General features: G+C 40.8%; 1 protein-coding gene across 1 annotated transcript; it reads right to left on the bottom strand.

Moving 5' to 3' along the window:
- Nucleotides 1-1,449: 1,449 nt before the first annotated feature.
- epha2b (eph receptor A2 b) lies at nucleotides 1,450-18,995 on the bottom strand. The gene is made up of 17 exons (XM_030770121.1): nucleotides 18,914-18,995; nucleotides 18,210-18,277; nucleotides 16,259-16,907; nucleotides 8,566-8,721; nucleotides 7,997-8,332; nucleotides 7,757-7,881; nucleotides 7,167-7,347; nucleotides 6,868-6,967; nucleotides 6,258-6,313; nucleotides 6,034-6,159; nucleotides 5,073-5,258; nucleotides 4,876-4,937; nucleotides 4,521-4,730; nucleotides 4,202-4,351; nucleotides 3,915-4,108; nucleotides 3,371-3,526; nucleotides 1,450-1,683 (listed from the first exon to the last, which is right to left on the bottom strand). The coding sequence occupies exons 1-17, from the start codon at nucleotides 18,993-18,995 to the stop codon at nucleotides 1,575-1,577; spliced, it is 2,946 nt and encodes a 981-aa protein (XP_030625981.1). The 3' UTR covers nucleotides 1,450-1,574.
- Between the last annotated feature and the right edge of the window lie 358 nt (nucleotides 18,996-19,353).

Raw genomic sequence — 19,353 nt, 5'->3', positions numbered from 1 at the left:
CTCATATGACTATAACTTTTTTGTGTGAATGTTTTTATCCTCTGAATGTGTGTGCATGTGTGTGTCTGATAAAAGAATGAACAGAGAACATCAAAAACGGCCATTTTTTGACCAAAGTATTTCATTCCAAAAATAGATATCTGGTTCCATTTAACACAAAGTGAATCAGATCAAACTAATCTAAATCGCCTGCAATACAGTCAGCATACAATGTACATAAACGTGGTGATACAGAGAGAGAATAACAAACTCTGGTCCATCAACCAAACATTCTGTAAGCTCTGTGTTTAATAGATTGCTTGTAATCATTTCAGCTGTTTTTTTAGGACATACCATTGGGTTTCAGCAAGCTCACATGTGTGTCAAACAGCCAAATCTTGTTCTCACCACATTATTAAGTTTGACATGATACTGTACATTTACACATCTCAAAGCATAACTCACAACTGTCTCTTCTTTACACATTTCCACTTTCTCATTCTGATTTCTGTCTGAAACAATTGTAAACGTCAGCACAATTGTAATATTTCTTTATGATACAGACATAAACTGGGATAAACAACCTGGCATTTAAATTGAGACAATTCAAAAACCACTGGAATTTCTGACTTAAGTGCTATTTTCTCAATGATGTATCTCTCCAATTACTTACGGAGATCAGCAGAAAAATAAACATTGGGGCTGACCTCTTCCGGGTTTTTTGGGGGTTTTTTTTTGTTTTTTTTCAAAAGAAAGAAATTCAAGTGACGAGATGGTTCAGAAATCCAAAGAGCTTAATGGAAATTTCAAACTTGGTCACAGCTGGCACCACAATGACCAATGCCAACCTCAACAAAGCACAGGCTACTTTATAGCCAAAGCACATCTCAAACCCATGAGGTAACACACCTCATTCTTGGAGTGCATGATCCTGTGGAGTTTATGATCCAATCAAAATCGGCTCCTCCATTTCGAAATGTGTACATGGTTTGAATACAGTGTCACCTGTGGTGTTGTTGTCGTTTTTTTTTTTTTTTCCTCAACACACAATGCCACAATTTGTTGCAGAGGCAGCAATTCAAGAGTTCAGTCAGTCCTCAAGTATAGGTCAGTTGAAAAACAGACATTCCAATGTAACATAGTCAAACTATATTCCATGTACAGCTATGGAAACACGGCAAAATAGAATGACTTATTACAAAAGTTTTGGCAAAATAAGCATGCATATGAAACTAAAAAAAAGAAAAAAAAAAAAAAAAAAAGAAAGAAATCAGACCTTGAGAAATTAACTGAACTTTTTTTCTTGAAAAAATATGTGAATAGTAAAAAATAGACATCTAATATACAAAGTCAGATTTAAACACCTGTAGCTTTACTCTTTTCTTATGTTCTCCTTCTCTTCGTTACACCCTTCTGTTTTTGATAAGAACATCAGATGCCTCAAGGGCTCCATTGTTCAAAGAACCCATCCTGACTGGCTGGAGGGTTATGCCTGTGACTGGAGGCCTTCCCTGCACCCCAAGCCCAGGGCAGCTTATGACTCCATCAGTCAGCAGTTAGTCAACTAGTCCCCATACTAATACACTGGGTGTGGATCACACTGCAAACACACTCAGGGTGCTGGTCTGGTCCTTAAGCCCCAGAATGCTGTAAGCAATCCTTTTCAGGTGCCCTGGCAGTCGAACTCCAATGTTTCTGATATCCCTGAAAGAGAGTGATGATCATGAGAGGAACTCCATGACATTTCAGGAATATCACACATAATCTCAGTTCATTTGTTTTTGAGGAGCAAGTTTGACAAAAGCAAAACATGCATGTCACATTTAACAAATGACACATCTTTCCCTTCTTAATTACATCTGTAATTAGTGCCATGATGTCTTAAGTAGGATTTTCAATTCCTGTTATGAATCAGGTTCGCTGGCAGGGCAGGGTGAGGTTGGTAGGCTTGTGAAAAGTTTCTGGCTTTTTAAGACTGCTACCAGATGACAACACATGGAACACTCAACCATAAAATAAAACAAAAACAAAAATATGACAAACACATCAAAGGCAACACTGCCTCCCCGCACATACTTCAACCCGTTTCCAGGGTAAATACACGCATATGGAAGCTGGACCAGAGGTCACGGTGCTCATAAGAGCAGTGTGTCCCTCCTCCTTGGCTAACCCACTCTCTTTAGCCATCCCAACCCCTCATCATTCATCCAGGCAGCTTTTCCTGTGTGGTCTGACCTTCTGTAGCTAATCTTTTACAGTCCTACCTCCACGTCTCTCTTCAGTTTCCATATGCCAAGTGCCCATTTCTCTACTTTTCATCTGTCCTTTTATCCATCTTCTTTACGCTTACTGTTTTTTTTTGGGGGGGGGGGGGGGGGGGGGGGGGGGGGGCGGTTGGAGATGGACGGACTAGGGAGCCTCACATGCCCAGCAGGCAGACCCAGAGGTTCCATTCCTGGCTACAGTGAAAGCCCTTTCCTGGTACTGTGGGCAGGGAGGGATGAGGGAGAGGCAGTAGAATGGAGGAAGGGAGGAATGGAAGAAAAAAGGGGGAGAGTGGCCACAAGCCACCACATCCAGGCCACCAAAAATGAGTCTATTCTTTCTCTTCAGCCACCATCTGTTCCATCCAAGCTTGGCTACAAAGATTCCAGTTTCTAAAGATATTGAGACTGTCACTTACTCAGAGAGCCCATGCTTAAAATCCTGTAAATGTCCAGTGACACTGTTAAATAATAACTCTGCAGTGTGGTTTATACACTATTGCCAGATTCTCTCAAGCACAAATGATCTGTGGCTATGCTAGCTTATCCCCAAAACCAGAGCATAAATTTGAGCCACATTCACTTACTGGACTTCAAAAACAAAATGTGGAAAATATTTGCACATTCTTTGTAAATGATTAAAATCCCCACATATTATCATATTTAAATGACTGCTGATTGCCCTAGTGGCATATTTTGAATGATCACAAATAATCACATATTCATGTCTTGGACTATCAAGACTCCATACAGTGTAATTCTCTAACTCTGAAGAGCCATCAAAACCAACCAAAGCTTTTGCCAAGAATGCACCAAGTCTCTGTCAACCAATGATTTTTTTTTTTCCATGTAATAAACGTGTAGAACAGCACTGCATCTGAGATTCATCAGACTGCATATGACGCCTCGTTAATAATAAACCTCAACCTTTCCCAAAAAGAGTAAGTAGCTGAAAAAATATGCCCTGTAATCTTTTACATGAATTTAAAGAAAGGGCAGAAAAAAATGAGAGGAAATAGGCTGCATAACACTTTTGCATTGTATCTGTGATCTGTCTGAACGTGTGCACTAAGTTCATGCTTGTAAAGCATGGTGTGGTCCCAATGAGGGTATCCTTTGTTACTCACTCGCTCTTCATCTGCAGCACCTGTTCCATACTGACAATGCCTGCGCAAGAAAAGTTCTCATTGTACTGGCTCATCTTGATGGACTCCAGCCACTCTGACACAGACCTGAACGGAGAGCCATCTGACCCACTAGTGCTGGGAAGTCGTATGGAAACTCTAGAAAGGATAAAATACGAAGAAATTCTTTAGCGGGTGACACTCACAGGCAAGATTTTGTACATGCATTTGTTGCAGTTACTAGGTAGCGAAACCAAACCTGTTTGTTCAGTTAGAAAATCAGATATAAAACCTCATCATTTTTTTCTGTCTCCATTGCACGCAAATACGCGTTATGATAAACATCAAACTGGCTCAAACATGGAATGCTTTAAGTTTCCCATGCACTACTTTAAACTTGCTTTGATTTACTTACTAGTTTTCAAAAAATTCAATGGTCAATAAAGTAAAAATCACAACATGTCCAAGCATCTCCACATAGGGCTTTATACGATGGAACATTTCATGCACACTTCACATGAATATAATACTTATATTCAACTCTTACCGAGGATCAAAGTCTGCAATGGTCTTCAGTGAGTCAGGGCTCTTAAGGAGTTTATCTAGAAGACTGACAATATCTGGGAATCGGGGCCTTTTAGACCGATCTTGCAGCCAGCATTGGAGCATGAGTTGGTATACTGCAGAGGGGCAGTCCATCGGTGCAGGCAGTCTGAAACCTTCATTAATGGCTTTCATTACCTATATTGGAGAGAATAATGGTCATAACTAAGACATGACTTCATCAGGAAGAGTACAATATCCAAAAAGAGACACAGACTTATGGACTCTTACCTCGTGATTACTCATGTCCCAGTAGGGCCTCTCACCAAAGGCCATCACCTCCCACATGACAATGCCATAGCTCCACACATCACTGGCTGAGGTGAATTTCCTGTAGGCTATGGCCTCTGGAGCAGTCCAGCGGATGGGGATTTTGCCTCCCTGTTGGAGTAGGGGGGAAAAAATGTCAAAGGCCTCACATAAGTCTCAGAAACATCTCAGCATTTGACTCATCTTGGTGTCAAGGAAAAGTGCTTTTAATGCTGAATAAAGAAAGTTTGTTTTGTTTGTTTTTGTTTCTTTAGAATTCCAGAAAGTGTTGTGAACTCACACTAGTTGTATAAGTGCCTTCAGGATCATCTTCCAGCACTCGGGACAGACCAAAGTCTGAAACTTTGCATTCCAGATTGGAGTTGACCAAAATATTGCGTGCGGCCAGGTCCCTGTGCACATAGCTCATATCTGAGAGGTATTTCATGCCTGCTGCGATGCCACGTAGCATGCCAACCAGCTGGTGGGATGACATCTCTCCATCATGATCCTAAACACACAGTACAGTGAACTTATCATGTGGAGGAAGATTAAAAGCTCACAAATGTCATCCCTCCCCTGTATCCCCTACAGCTAACATTCATTGTCATTCTTGTTAGTCTGTTCATGTTCACTCAATCTAGCAGTGCACCTACCCTCAAATATTTGTCCAGGGCTCCATTTTCCATGAATTCAGTCACTATCATTGCATGCTTGACTATGAGGAAAAAGAATAACCAATGTATTAAAATACTGTTGGGCAGTTAAATGACTGGCATGCATGTAACAGAAAGATAAGAGTAAGAAATTTAGGATTCAACATAGAATAAAAAAAGGGGGTGCTGACAATTACATTTGGTGACCACTCCCTCCAGGCGGATAATGTTCTGATGGGAGAACTGGCCCATGATGCTGGCCTCACTCAAGAAGTCCTGTCTTTGCTTCTCTGTGTAGCCTGGTTTTAGAGTCTTAATGGCCACAGCTGACTCTTTGCGTCCAGGCGCCTTCAGAATACCACGATACACTTCTCCAAACTCACCTACAAGGCAGTCACAAAGGAGAATATGGGTCCCAGATAGGAAACACATCAACTTGTTCTTCTGTAATCTAATACTTTCTAAGGAGGGGGTTGCCTTGAAGTGTTCTAAGGTACCGTGGAGAAGGAAACATAAACAAACACACGTGGGCAACCCGAACACACCCAAGGCAGCGGTGCCAGAGATGTGCAGTGAAACGCAATAACGATCACAGACTGGTTTTCTCATGGTAGGTGCGGGAAGTAGCTGTCAAATGTAAAGCAAGGGCCGTGGGAAGAGCCCTAAAGGAGAGTTCAGAGGGTAAAGGTGATCACACTCCTTTGGTCCTCTCATTCAAGACGAAGAGGGGGTGCTGACTATTGGGATGAATTTTCTAAAGGGTTGGGTTTTCATTTCATTTTGTTGTTGTTTATTTAATTGATCTCCTGATTAATTGTGCACATTTCTCCCTTTCTCAACACACCAATGAACTAAACATAGCTGTATGTGGGAGTTTTGCAGAGTAGGTTAGAAAAACAACATTGGCTCCATTTGAGTGGATTTGGAGGGAAAACAAATGGTCTCCTGGGAGAAAGATTTGCTACACTGAAAATATGTCTAAACATGTAGTGCAAGAACCTGATAAATGGATTTTGATCTGAGTCGTGTTACAACTGTCACTCCAGGCAGTGAGCTGTAGTTCCCACATAACTTTAAATATATAATGGCCGTGATCCTACACAAACACCCCCACCGAACACTTTTGTCTACTGATTGAATTGTGATATATTCACCAACCTGCTCCAATTACTTTCTGCTTGGTGATGTGGTTGGGATGGATCTCACTGGCAAATTTGAGCACAGCTATATTTGGGTCCTCATATGTATGGGGATCCACATAGGTCTTCAGGGGCTTAAGTTGCTCTAGAAAGTGAAAATTTTAGAGGAGGAGAAGTTAGTGGAAAAGGGTTGTGAGAATAAATACACAGAGACACTAAGCTGAGAGCAACTGTTTAGTTTACCCGAGCTAGAGAAGTAGGTGTCCTCTGGTCCTTGTCTGGCATGGGGGTTTCTTCGACTGCAAAAGAAAACCCAGTCCTTAAATCAATGGCCAGATTTTGAGCACTCTGCATTTGTTTCTTTTCATTGTTGAATTTAAGGAACATTCAGTCTGGCTGTTGTTGCACTGGCTCCATTCATTTGAGAAGTGCTTTGATAAAAAAAAGTGCCTGTGTTTGCCAAGTGGTGACAGAGGTCTAGGTTATCACACACAACTACTGAGGGTTAGGGTCACCTTCACCAAGCCTCTACAGTCTTGCCTGAAAAGAGCCGGTTGTCTCTTATCTGGCACAATGTGCCTCTCTGATTAATTTCCTTTCAGACATGCTCAATGTTTAAGTATTCTGATTGAGAAATGACAAGTTTCATTCAACAGCAATTCTTCCTACTGAGTGGTGGGGAACAGATAGAGATAAAGAAAGAGTGAAAGAAGAAAAGAAGGAGGAGGTGCAAAGCAAAGGGATGTTGAATGGAGTGGACATTTTGGATCATTTGCAGAGAAAGAAGGAAAAACTAGAAGAAGAATTAGCAAGAACAGGGGCTTAAGAAGAGAGGAGGGGGTGTGTTACTCACCGTTTACGCAGAAACAAGACCACCACCACGATAAAGAGTACGGCACATCCCCCTACTGCTGCTCCAAGAATCGGTGCTGTGTTTCCTGTGTGTGGAGAAACTGGGAGAGAACAGCAGAGGCATCAAATGTACATCCACATGGGACAACACCATAATCACAGCCCGAAATACAACCACTCTCATTACAGTCCAATACATGGTGCTTTCAGCTACAAGACAATTACAAAAGGGATGTCACAAGTGGACTGTAAAGGATTTGTAATTTGTTGGTCTTGGTACATTTTTTGACATATATTTACCTTCTGCTTGTGTTGAAAACTCTTCCTCTATACTGTTGCTACCAGAATTCCCATCTGGACCAAGAGCCTGGACCTTGAACAAGTATACAGTGCCAGGAGAAAGGTCACTGATCTGAACAGAGTTCTTCTCTAAAACCAGCACAGTGTATGTGGTGACCTTCTCCTTTTCCTCTTCATTCTCCTGTACAGGTAGTAAGAAAAGAACAACATTATAACTTTCTGAAGTGGACGACTCTGCTACGGATTATACTTAAATGAAAGGTTCATAATTGGTTTTTTTTTTCGTCAGCCATTATGTTTTTACCTTAAAACAACTTTTTCTTTGGGGATTTTGATGCATTTCACTGACCATGACAAGAGAATTTCACAACTGGAACAATTTGCATCCTTAGACATGTTTAGCTTGGCTAGATCAGTTCTCCACTTCATTACTTCTAATACTTAAGCTATCATCTTGAAAGATCAACAACAACCAGTGACACATCAGATCCCCACTGAGAGTTTTGTTCAAGGTTTAAATAGAATGGTGAAAAAAAAATGGATAACCTGTCAGGCTAAACTCACGTTTCAGTGAGAACTAAAATACTGACCTTTTTGCGGTACATTAGTTCATAGCGGGTGGTATGAGGCTTGGCTCGTCGGGAAACTGTCCAAGACAGAGACAGGCTGGTGGGGCTACTATCAACCAGATGTATCCCAGTAACCTTGGGAGGATCTACCGAGACAAGAAGAATACAAAAACACATTTAATATCCCTTTAAAAAGCACAAACATAACAAAATTAACACTAATAAGCCAATGAGCCAGTCAACACTAATTTAAATGCTAACCTGTGTAGTGTAGGGCAGTGGTGATGGTGCTAGTGGCTCTGTGAGAGCTGAACTGGGACACAGCGCTGCGGGCCTCCACCGTGAAAGTATAGTTGAGATGAGGCTCCAGTTCACTCACAGAGACAGTGGGCTCCACCAGGTCGGTGTTACCAGGATCAAAGTGAACCTTCTCCCCACATGCCTGACACACACTCCCCTCACAGCGCTCACACACTACGCTGTATGTGATGTCACTGCGCCCTCCCGTGTCTGAAGGGGCACTCCAGGACAACTGTAGTTTACCCAGTGTCAATGGTGATGTCTTGGCAACCAAGTTTTCAGGTGCTGACGGCAAGCCTGCAAGGACAAAACAGGAGGAGGGACACTATTATTCACCCATGCTTGAGAGCAAACCTCATGTTCATTAAATTTATCTATCTTAGAAATCCAGTTAAAGTGTTGAATTGGATAGATCTATGATAGGGAGAGAAATTTCAATAAAGAAACTTGACAGGCCTACTGTACTGTCAGAGTACACGGGAAATGTGACTCTGAGAGAGTGTGTGTGTGTGTGTGTGTGTGTGTCCTACCAGAGCAAGCAGCACTCTGGGGGTCCTCTGGGGCGCGAAAGAACCCCTCCATGCAGGGGCAGGCCAGTGAACCAGAGCCTGAGGGCTGTGTGTTTTCTGGACATGGTTTGCAAGCCTCACTGGACACGGATGCTTTGAAGAAGCCTGGCTGACACTCTATGGAAAGACCACACATAGGACACATGGATGAGGAATAGGGGAAACATACCGCAAAGATACTGCCCCGGGGGGGCATGTGTCAAACATTCAATAATGTACGAGTTTTCTGTTTCATCCCCCTTTTGAAGCCCCTGTACAGCACTCTTTTTTTTTTTTAAAGCAGTGTACAAGAGAGAGCAAAGATGTCAAAGCAGGACTAAAGCAAACTCCTACTCTTCCTGTGAACCATCTCCCTTAACTCTACAAACAAGACCAGTCATCCCACATTCCAGGCTAGTCACTTTGCCCTCAAAACTTCAAAAAGAAAGAAAACAGAACAGTGAAGAGTGAAAACCAACAGACAAGTGGAATAATGTAAGTCAAGCCTAAACATATTTTAGTGGAACAATCAACATTTAACCACTGCGAGCATTTTATTTTGACATATATAATGCAGCTTGACAGAAAACTCTGTGCACTCACTGAGAGTGGTGGGGGAGGGGGGGGATAACACTACAGAATTAAAAGTCCATAAATAAACAGTATTGTGTAAAATCAACAACATACCAACAGAAAGAAAGATCTGCAAACATACATGAATTTAGTCAGTGTATATAATAAAGGTACAACAAGAAAAAAACAGCTCCTCTGAATCTTTCCAAAATATTTCAACATACACTAGTTCAGTCCTTCCTATGCACTTCCAGCCTAATCCCCCCACCACCTCACTCCTTCCTGTGAAACTCCCCTTTAACTTCAGAGATTAACCACTGATATCACCCTTTCAGCCCCAGGCCTCAGCTTCGTTTAGTTTAAGGAATTACAAAAAATGTATCTTTGTCTGTGCATGTGTAGGAGTAATGACAAAGGAAGACATAGAAGGGATCAAGTGAAATATAGGTTCATTAAGCTTTGTGACCACTACTAAAAGAATCAAGCAGTAAGTTCCCATGGTTTGTGGACTAAATATAAAGTTGCCCACAAATTAAGTATAGCACTGCCATATCTATGCTCTGTCTCACTAAGACTTTGTTTTTGGTCAAACCACCTGCTGTGAAAGGCGGGGGCGAAAAGAGGTATACATTACCTCAAATATATGAGCACAAGCATTCTCTGATTTCAAAAGAAAATTCTTAGCATGAAAAGAATTCAGCATGGTAAGTAAGATGGAGCCAGTTTGTTGATCATTACTCCTTTAAAGCCAACTTATCTCTTCTCTGAGCCAGCTGTTTCACAGACTTTACCACAATTCATTAACATGACCTATGAAGAGATGGGAATGGAGAGAGTGATAGGACTACTGGAGGTAGACAGCGAGGGCTAAGTATTCCTGAAGAGACTTAAAAGAAAATGGGGGGGGGGGGGGGGGGGGCAAGCAAAGAAAAAGAATTGTCCTATTCAGAGAGAAGGGGGCAAACAGCTGCTGCTGCGAGCCCCAATTCATTTGCCCACACCCCCAACTCTCCTCTGGTAATCCCTGAATTCTTAAGTCCTCTCGCTTGCCTCACAGCCACATGTGAGAGTCCAGTGCAGGCATTCACAAGCCTATTCACATTGGACAACAGGCACAGAATGCCACTCTATTCAGCGTGGGGAAAACACTTGTTGCAAATAGTGGAGATGCCACATTCCACATGAATACACAGGCTGGCTTCTTTAACAACAAGGAACAAAAACCTACCAGCATTTGGGAGGGATGTGAACGCTAGACGTACAACGGACTTTGACCCCATTATCAAAATACAGAGTGAAACTTCTATAAACAATTACTAATGCATCATTAAGAGTGACCACAGCTATATGATAAAATAACAAGGATATTTCTACACAATTTAAAAGGTATGCCTTGAACTCATTCAACTATGTACAATATTTAGTTTTGTATGGCATGATATAATGGTTGGATGAAATATTTAACTGAGTTTTTTAATCTCTGAAACACTGGAGGAATGTGCTCAACTAAGAAGGGCTTTTGTCTTTGTGTGCTGGACACAACAGGAAGCAGGAAGCACGAGTCCTGACGCTTTGCTTCCTTCCTAAAGCAGCCAATCAAAGTATGCAAGGAAAGAGCTCAAGAATGTTAGCCATAGAGGAGGGAAAGGAGAAATGGATCTTTTGGCCAAAAAAGCACAGGAGGTCAGAGGAGAGCAAAGACACTTTGACTTTTGAGGAACACTAATTTTATTTATGCAATGTAGACTTCCCAACAAGCTAACAGAAGAAAGAACATGAGTATGTCTGCGTATACAGCCTCTCAAGGGTCCTGTCTCCCATTTGGCATTTGGGGATTAGAGTTTGAGAGGCTCTGAGTGACTGTTTGTTTATTGTGAAAGTAGTAGGATCCTGTTCTGCGGTGACCTGATAGGGTCTGCAAACTATGTGGGTTGCTTTGAGTAGCCTGACAGCACAAAGATGGACGAGAGGACGACATTAACGGATGGACTGACGGATTGAGGGAGGGAAGCATGAATGAATTAATCCATACATGGTAGTTAAACAACAGTGGTCCCTCCAGGACAGAAGTTAGACTGGGAGCATTTTGCATAAGAAAAAGGAGAGAAAACAAAAGCCACAATGATCTGATTCTGGGTTCAGAGGGGCTTACATATACCCCCAGGGCAGTTAAAGTTAAAGTGTCCTTGTCTCCTGGGAGCTGATGGCAAAGTAAAACAAACAGAGCAGTAGGCTGAGTGAGTCCAGCAGCTAAGAGCTCGTTTCATGGGGGAGGAGGTTAAATTCAGAAGTATGACCACAGAAAAAGAGAAAAAAAAAAAAAACATGGGAAAATCCAGCAAAAGAAAACATACAAAGAGATCATAATCAACAGCTTACTGCAGTCAAAAAAAAAGAGAAAGAAAGAAAGAAAAAAAATGCATGTCCAACTTCACTTCCCCTCTTTCTCCCTTTACGATATCATCTAACTTTCATGTTACTATGTTTCGGTCTCCATTTTCATACGACAGCCCTAATATTTATAGAATATCCAAGTTTGACTGTACTTAAAAGCTCAGATGGTTTGTCCAGATGAGTGGTTTCATGGCACAACAGAATTTGACAAGGGTCTGAAAGTGTGTGTCTTGGGATAGGGAAATGGCACTTGTAACATGAAGCCAGGAGGTGAGAAGAGGGGGGTTGGAGTCTAGGTGTGGGCAGAGTGTTACTTAGAAGGATTACCAGACCACTGGGACAGCTGTAAGAGAATTACATCTTTGCTTTACAATTCCACTAAGACTTTCATCTGGTCGTTAACAGACACAATAAATGCTCTAAGCTCCTTCTTTTCACACTTTTCACTCTTCTCAGTGAAAGGATCAGATAAGATGACTGGAAGAGATGCAAATGCGCAAACCCAAGAGCTGAATATCATGCCACATAATAAAACGCTTATCATCCAGTTCATATTATTTGAATATGTAATGGACCTCCACTCAATATGGAAAGTATAGCTTTAACACAGACATGGGAAACATTCCTTTTGTTTCAGGTCAGCGCTCCAAAGTTCCAAACATTCAGGTGGTACCACAAGTCTGTCTCCAATGGCAGTCTACATCCGGTTAAGTGACTATTCAAACCAATAAACAAAATTCCTTCATTGGTGGAAAATAAATGAGTGAGTGAAGTCAGTGAATGAGTGCAACAATAGAAATCCCTGAGCCAACGAGTTGGAGGGTCACCGAGGATTAGCAGGCCTCCGGTTTCCGCTGCAGCTCGTCCTGTCAGAGGGGGGACACTGCACTGACGTGGGGGCAGAAAAGTGCTGACCTCACACACACAGCAGCAACACAATATATTCAACACACACTCATTCTCCCAGTACCAACCATCATACAAGCGTTATATGACTGAGCCTGAAAATAATTCACTTCTACAGCAGATTATAAAACAACAACATGGGTGTGTTTGGGAGTGTACACACACACACACACACACAGCAAAGTACAAAGTTACAAAGTTAATCTTTTAACCAGGTCAGTGACTACATTGTCCAGTTTTTATCTAAATTACTCAGAGCCTCGGTGAGATGAAATATCCCAGCACTTCCCTCCTACTGATGAGTCATTTTTCTTTTCTGCATCTCACTTGGCGTTTATCTTCATGACCGTTTCCAAGAAATTATGAGCTATGTTAACACCACACAGCTGGAAACATAGTTAATGAAAACAAAAAAGTACCAAGATCCATCACAGATTAAATGAAAATCACACAGGAAAGTAATCAAACCCATTAAATAACCATTAAAGTCATCAGACCCATTTACATATTGTTATGCTTGGTACAATATCACACAGTTCCTATTAATCCATTTCCATTATCTTCCCACTGCTTCAACTCATGGAAACAGCCAACATTGTTCCTGCTTTGCTGAAATAATTGCAGTAGTGTTAAAGAGCTGAGGTGGAATTTTTAACGTTAGAGGAGCCTTTGTCGCACACTATATACATTTATAAGAGGAAAAAAAGAGGAGAAAATTAGCCAGAGGAAAAGGTGGGAGTAATTACAGGTCAAAAGCTAAGAGCCATCCTTAAACCATTTTGTTTAAAATATTCTGCAATCACTCATCAATGCATTTTTAAGAAGCTAATACGTAATATAGCAAATCCACTTTCCAAAAAAATTCTTAAAAATCTCATTCCAACCTACCTCTGCCTTCTCTACATTCAATACTCCTCTAATCTCTAGTGATCTGTACACAATACAACCAGTGGCCCGCTAAAGTCAGTCAACAGCTCAGCATGTGGGGTTCACTTGTGCCCAGCACCATTCAGGCTTTTCTTGCCTGCTTACAGCAGGTAAAGCAGATCTTCAGAACTCTGTCACCACATGGTTCCTGACAGATAAGCCCACCATCATTATTTAACTGCCAGTCTAAAATGTCCACAACCAACAGGAATCTGAAGAGCTCATAGAGATGGCAGCCACTGAAAGGACTTTCTGAGATTTGTCCTCAAAGTGATAGTCAACGCATGCTTTTTTTGGCAAAACATTTTAAGTTACTATTTACATTTGGTAATATTATGCGAATGATATTTAACTGCATAACACAGTAATCAGATCAAGCTCATGGCTGAGTCTAAACAAGGAATGGTCTACCATTACAATAATCTATTTATTTTTTGGAGTTTTGGAGACAGACATTGCACAAGCAAAAGTTGTTTGTTTAGAGGTCACAACTTAATATTTGGAAACTGAACCTAAGTAATATCTATGAGGCCGTGTGAAACGGGATGTTTAAAAGCTCAATACATGTTACTTCCCTGACCTGAACTGAGACCCAAAAATAACACAGTCAATATTTTAGCCAGAAACAATGATACAGACAGTTTGCTTAATTTGGGGGAAAAAACACATCCATAGGACCAAAGAAGAGAGAGAGAAACAGAGAAAAAGAAACAGACAGAGATAGAGAGAGGGAGAGCTGGAACAGTAAGACAAAGATGCATGCAAAACCAATACTTACTGGCCTTGAGCATACACACCCAAGTCAATTACAACCCAGCAAGTCACTCACCACACACCATACTCACTCTAGATTAGTCACTGACAGTTTCTGTTCCAGTAATTTAGAGCTGGAATAAAAAACTGGATTACAGTAAACTAAGAGCCTCTAATAAATGACGGCCAAACCCTAACACACTCAAGACTCTATCATATCACAGAGCCCTCTTTAACTCACATGTGAACTAACTGTGTATGTGAGGATGAATATGCTTCAGTTTATTCCAAATACCTTTTCCTCCTGCTTGTGCTAAAGTTAGTCTGCTTTACTGCCTAAGACAGGGTGTGGGCATGAGGTCTTTGCGCAATTCCAAGTAGTAGAGCAGGCAGTGTGCCTTTGTGTGGTTAGTTAAGGTATGTGTTCCTTTGTGCCAGAGAAGATTATTTGCTAGGAAGGGCGTTTTTTTTCTTCTTTTTTTTTTTTTTACACAAGGAAAACTGTGTCAATGTCAACAGTGAGTCAGTGGGAACACATGTTTAAATGTGTGTGTATGTATGTGTATATGTAAGACGGTTATTTTGCAAAGGACAGTTTGCCATCCTTTAACATTAATTGGTCTCACTCCACCCATTCATTTATCCACCAGTCTTTTCAAAAGCTCTCTCCTTTTTTCTGACTATCAGGCTATTGATTGGCCTTCATCATCTGTACATCCATCACTCAAAATCAGTACTAGCCTGAAGCTCTCCCCTGGGAATTCCTCAGTCCTGCAGTAATCTGGGAGGTTCCTCAGTAAACCTGACAGGAATGCATCAGAGGCAGGGAGGGGAGGGCAAGAGGGGGAACCTATATCTACAGCTGAACACTGCACTACATTGTTCTGCTACCTTTGCATTCCTTTCTTCACCTTTCTGCTACCCCCCCCTTTCTCAGAGTTTTACTCTGTCACTCTCTTTCTCATGAATGTGTATAGGTATGGAGTTTTTGTTTGTAGAATTATGTCAATGTTTCATTGCTAACAGTTTGTATCTTCTAGTTGTGTCCTACATGTCTCTGCAAGTATGCCCATTGCAGGAAAGGGTTGTGTTAAAGTGCTGGAGTTTGAACAGTTTAGTAACGGAATGACTTTGAACAGGCCCAAGCATGCCAGCACTCTCACACAAATTGCTGGAATCACAGAACACCTCAATGTCAAATTGCTGAACTTAGACCAACGTACAATGTGAAAGAATAAAGGGAGAGGAGGAAAAAAAACTGCTCAAGCCATGTACCATTTTCTGAAGCATGTTACGAACAAGTCTGTGGAAAACTTCTGCCTGGAGCACACCATTTGTGACAGACACTGACATGAACTTATTGTCTTCAGAGGAATGTTGCAACAAAAAGTTGGTGTCACAATTTAAAAGAGCAAATGAGTTACAAATACTGAACAAACTGAATTTTTGTTAGAAAAGATATTGTAAGAAAATGCAAATTTAGTGTGACACTTGAACATAAAAAATCAAATTCATGCAAAACAGCTATAGATCCTAAATCAAAATATCTACATATGCAAATATTTATCAGAATATTTAATATAGGAGTAGATTCTTCCATGAATGATAATTAGGCCCTAAAACAACTGAAACTTCTCATGGAAAATCAACACTGTGCTTGATAAACAGCGTCTCAATTATTTTATTGTAAAGCTGCTTTTAAGTGTGGTTTCAGGTTCAATTTACCAGAAAACATCCAAAATTAAAACTTCTGTTTTGTGGCCTAACTGTAATCCAGAATATGTGACTGAAACCAAAGTGCTTGTTTTCACATTTTTTTTTTACCCTGGGCAGGGATGATGTGGTGACATGTTAGGGAAGGTTTGGATGGTTCCATCCTTTTCAGATGACCAAGTTACCATGATAGAATTCCACCACCACTGACTATGGATAATTGTTTGGACAATATCCTAACATAATAACATACTGTAATCTATGCCAGGTTGTCAGTCAATAAACATAAGTTACTATAAAACCACTTTCTTAAATAAAATCAAACATGATAGCAGGCCTCTGTAAAAGCTGCTGGCCCTCAAGCAGATAGAGTGGCACTGAGACAACAAAAAAAAGGACTCATGTTTACCTTGACATGCATCATTCACAGCTTCATATCCAGGACGACACTGGCACTGTCCCACAGGTACCACCCACTCCCCATCCACAGTGCAGTATATGCGTGGCTGTTCCTCGCTCTCTGCATTCTCCACACAAGCTCCAGCAACCTCCCGTAGAGCCTGGTTCTCCCCTCCTGCCACTGTCTCAGGGAACAGTGCCAAGCTCTTCACTGTGGCTGGGCACGATTTATAGTAAACTCTGACAGAGTAAATGGCCACACAGGCTCCAATGTCTTGGAAAGCAAGGTAAAAGCCCTTGCGGGAGAGGTTCTCCACCACCCGTGTCTCCGTGTTCACCTTCATCTCTCCAACGCCTGTTATCTCATCTGGCGCAATGGTGGCCACTTTACGGAACTGGCCCTTGCGGAAGCTTGTGCCGATATCAGCATCTGACTCAGAGACAAATAGGTTGAATGTCTCTTTGCAGGTGAGTGAGTCTCCATTGAAGGAGTTGCAGTCACGCACAACAAAGCTCAGCTCAACAAAGACACGAGAAGCAGTGGGGTTACGCTGGATAAAAGTGGTGCGCAACCAGTTGTCTTGCTCCCGTTCCTCCACATTACATATAAAGTAGTTATAGAGCAGAGAGCCATTCACAGCCTGTTGACCTATTTCCCACTGCAACAGGACAGATAAACAGAACATAGGCAATTAGGTTAATTAAGGAGGATCAACCTAAGCAAGAATAAAAGAAAGCAAGCCAGCTCATAACAGAAATACTAAAAAATGTCTTTAAAACTTATTAGGCTAAGTAACAATAGCAATACAGGTCAAACTCTGGCAGAGTGCTCTGCATGAACTTAAATATTGCAACTGAACTGGTGTAACTTCTCGTAACATTACAGAAGCTGTGTGTGTTCCTTATTGTCTGTACATTGCCACTATACCATGAATTAGGTTTGCTCAGTGTGTGGCATGGCAATGAAATACACCATGCAACTGGAGAACTGGAGAGCAAATGTTTCCATAAAACTTGCTTTAATGGCTTACAGCATTAAATTAACATAAGAGGAGTTATGCTCTCATTAAGTAAACAAAGAAGCCAGTTAAGCCTCCAAGACATCAAAATATGCTGACTGGTACCCCCTCCCCCTTCATTTTAAAAACCTGACCCCCTTTATCTCTTTTCGCAAGCAGTTTGTAATATCCACACACACACACATCATCATCATCATCATCATCATCATCATCATCAAAAGAAAGTTGAAATGACAACAAAGAAATGGAAATCGTATTTTTGATAAAGGAGATATGTTGTAACATGCCCCTACTTGCATTGAGCCATTATCTCAGAAAGGAATACTAATTGGCAATAAGCTACTAAAACACTTAAAATGCAAACATAGACCATAAAAGACAAAAGCATATCAAGCACACAATCATAAATGAAAAGTAAATGGATGTCATGTACTTATTATTAGAGAGAGTTTTTTTGTTTGCTGATTTGATGAGAAATGATTCTACAGCTAGTTTCTTTACATATATAAGAAACAGACAACTTAACAAAATTGCTTAACACACATGAAAAAAAGCACCACATGCTCCTAACTTTAAATGTTAATTACACCCTTAGTTATACAATCCCAAAGACAGGGCTTTAAAACCACACGAGACCACAAATATTCAGGCAGAAAGCTAACTGCAGCCCAGACTTTTCGAGGAGCAGTTTAGACATGCTCTTTAGTAAATTATCTCAGCCTGATTCAGCATCCTAAAATCTGAAACAAATACACAAATAAACAAAGAGAAGCTAAAAAAAAAAAAAAAGTAAATGAAACTTATCTATGGAGGGGAAAGATGTTGGCAGAGCAAACCCGGCAAAACATTTTCTTTATTATATTGTGGCTTTCTCCAAAAAAAACAAAAAAACAAAAAAAAAAGAAATGTGGGGAACCATCATCCCATGCCGTCAGTGCTTACCCCATTCTCATCTGGCGAGGTCAACCAGCCTAATTCTCCTCCGGATGCTTTCATGTCCAAAAGCACTTCTGAAGAGAGATGTTTATATAATAATGTAAAAATAGTAGTTTCGAAATTGTAATTTCCACTTTTTTGTAACCGTGAACATGTTCTTTTACAATTTACGTAGGCTACGCAACTAAACAAAAATGGGAAAATTACTCAATAAGTATGGAAAATCGCCTGTGTTAAAATTAGTAAACATTTTTTTTTGTCTGCAACGCTTTTCACTGAGTATAAATATAAGCGGCAATTTTCATAGAACACTTGTTAAATATAGGCACCGACTATACGTAATTGTTGAGATTTCGACTGATTCACAATAAAATTTAGAGCCTTCCATACCGTGTGCTAACTACAGCTTTACAATATTTTAAAGGCACTGATTTGGGCAACACTCAACCACTAAAACGACAAGAAACTACCTAATACACAAAATGGTTACAGTTTAAGGTCAGCCTTAACAAAGTTAGATTACATCACTACAACAATTTGTGGAAGATTAGAGTAACATAAGAATTAAACACTTGACACAGAACACATATACAGTGGGAAAAGTTTCGATCGTCCTCACTGCTGTCCATTAACTTACTAACGCCACGCGTGAGTACAATAGTTTCCTGTAGTTGCTAAAGTTACAAAATTGAAATGACTATGACACTTACCTTCCTTACTTTGCAGAGAAATAAATATACAGTTAATAAATACATTAAAAAATAAAATGCGCCTAATCCGACGAAAAGCCATTTAAATTCTTTCTTCTTCTTCCTTTTCTTGTCTTACGGTGGTACAGCGCTTTCAGTACCTCTATGGTGAAACTAGCTGCAAGGTTAGTTGCGCCCTCAAAAAACTCATTGAGAAACGCGGAGCGTGAATAGCCCCGCCCGCTGGAATGTGATCAATGTCCTTATAGGGAGGAGGTGTGGTGAATGGGAAATTGCCGTGGACCGATCTCCGCCCCTGACCTGTCAAAGTCTAACCTACCTATAATTTGCCAGTAACTTAAAACTTAACTCATACAGTCTAATTTTCGGGTGTGCTGAGCTATTCTGGCTTGTGTGTTTCAGCTAAACCTAAACATTCACTGGCTATCTATCTATCTGTC

Source organism: Chanos chanos, chromosome 3 (genome assembly GCF_902362185.1).
Source record: "Chanos chanos chromosome 3, fChaCha1.1, whole genome shotgun sequence".
Classification (NCBI taxonomy): domain Eukaryota; kingdom Metazoa; phylum Chordata; class Actinopteri; order Gonorynchiformes; family Chanidae; genus Chanos; species Chanos chanos.
Note: the sequence above shows the minus strand (reverse complement) of the source record. Positions and strands in the feature narration are given on the sequence as shown.

Bases quoted from the DNA above. Each gene is read 5' to 3' on its own strand.
- epha2b (XM_030770121.1), bottom strand. From the start codon at position 18,995: ATGGCTTTTCGTCGGATTAGGCGCATTTTATTTTTTAATGTATTTATT. The intron at 16,908-18,209 runs GTAAGCACTGAC...GTCCTGTTGCAG, and splicing joins CCTCGCCAGATGAGAATGGG to TGGGAAATAGGTCAACAGGC. The intron at 4,109-4,201 runs GTAAGAGTCCAT...TCTCCAATATAG, and splicing joins GGGACATGAGTAATCACGAG to GTAATGAAAGCCATTAATGA.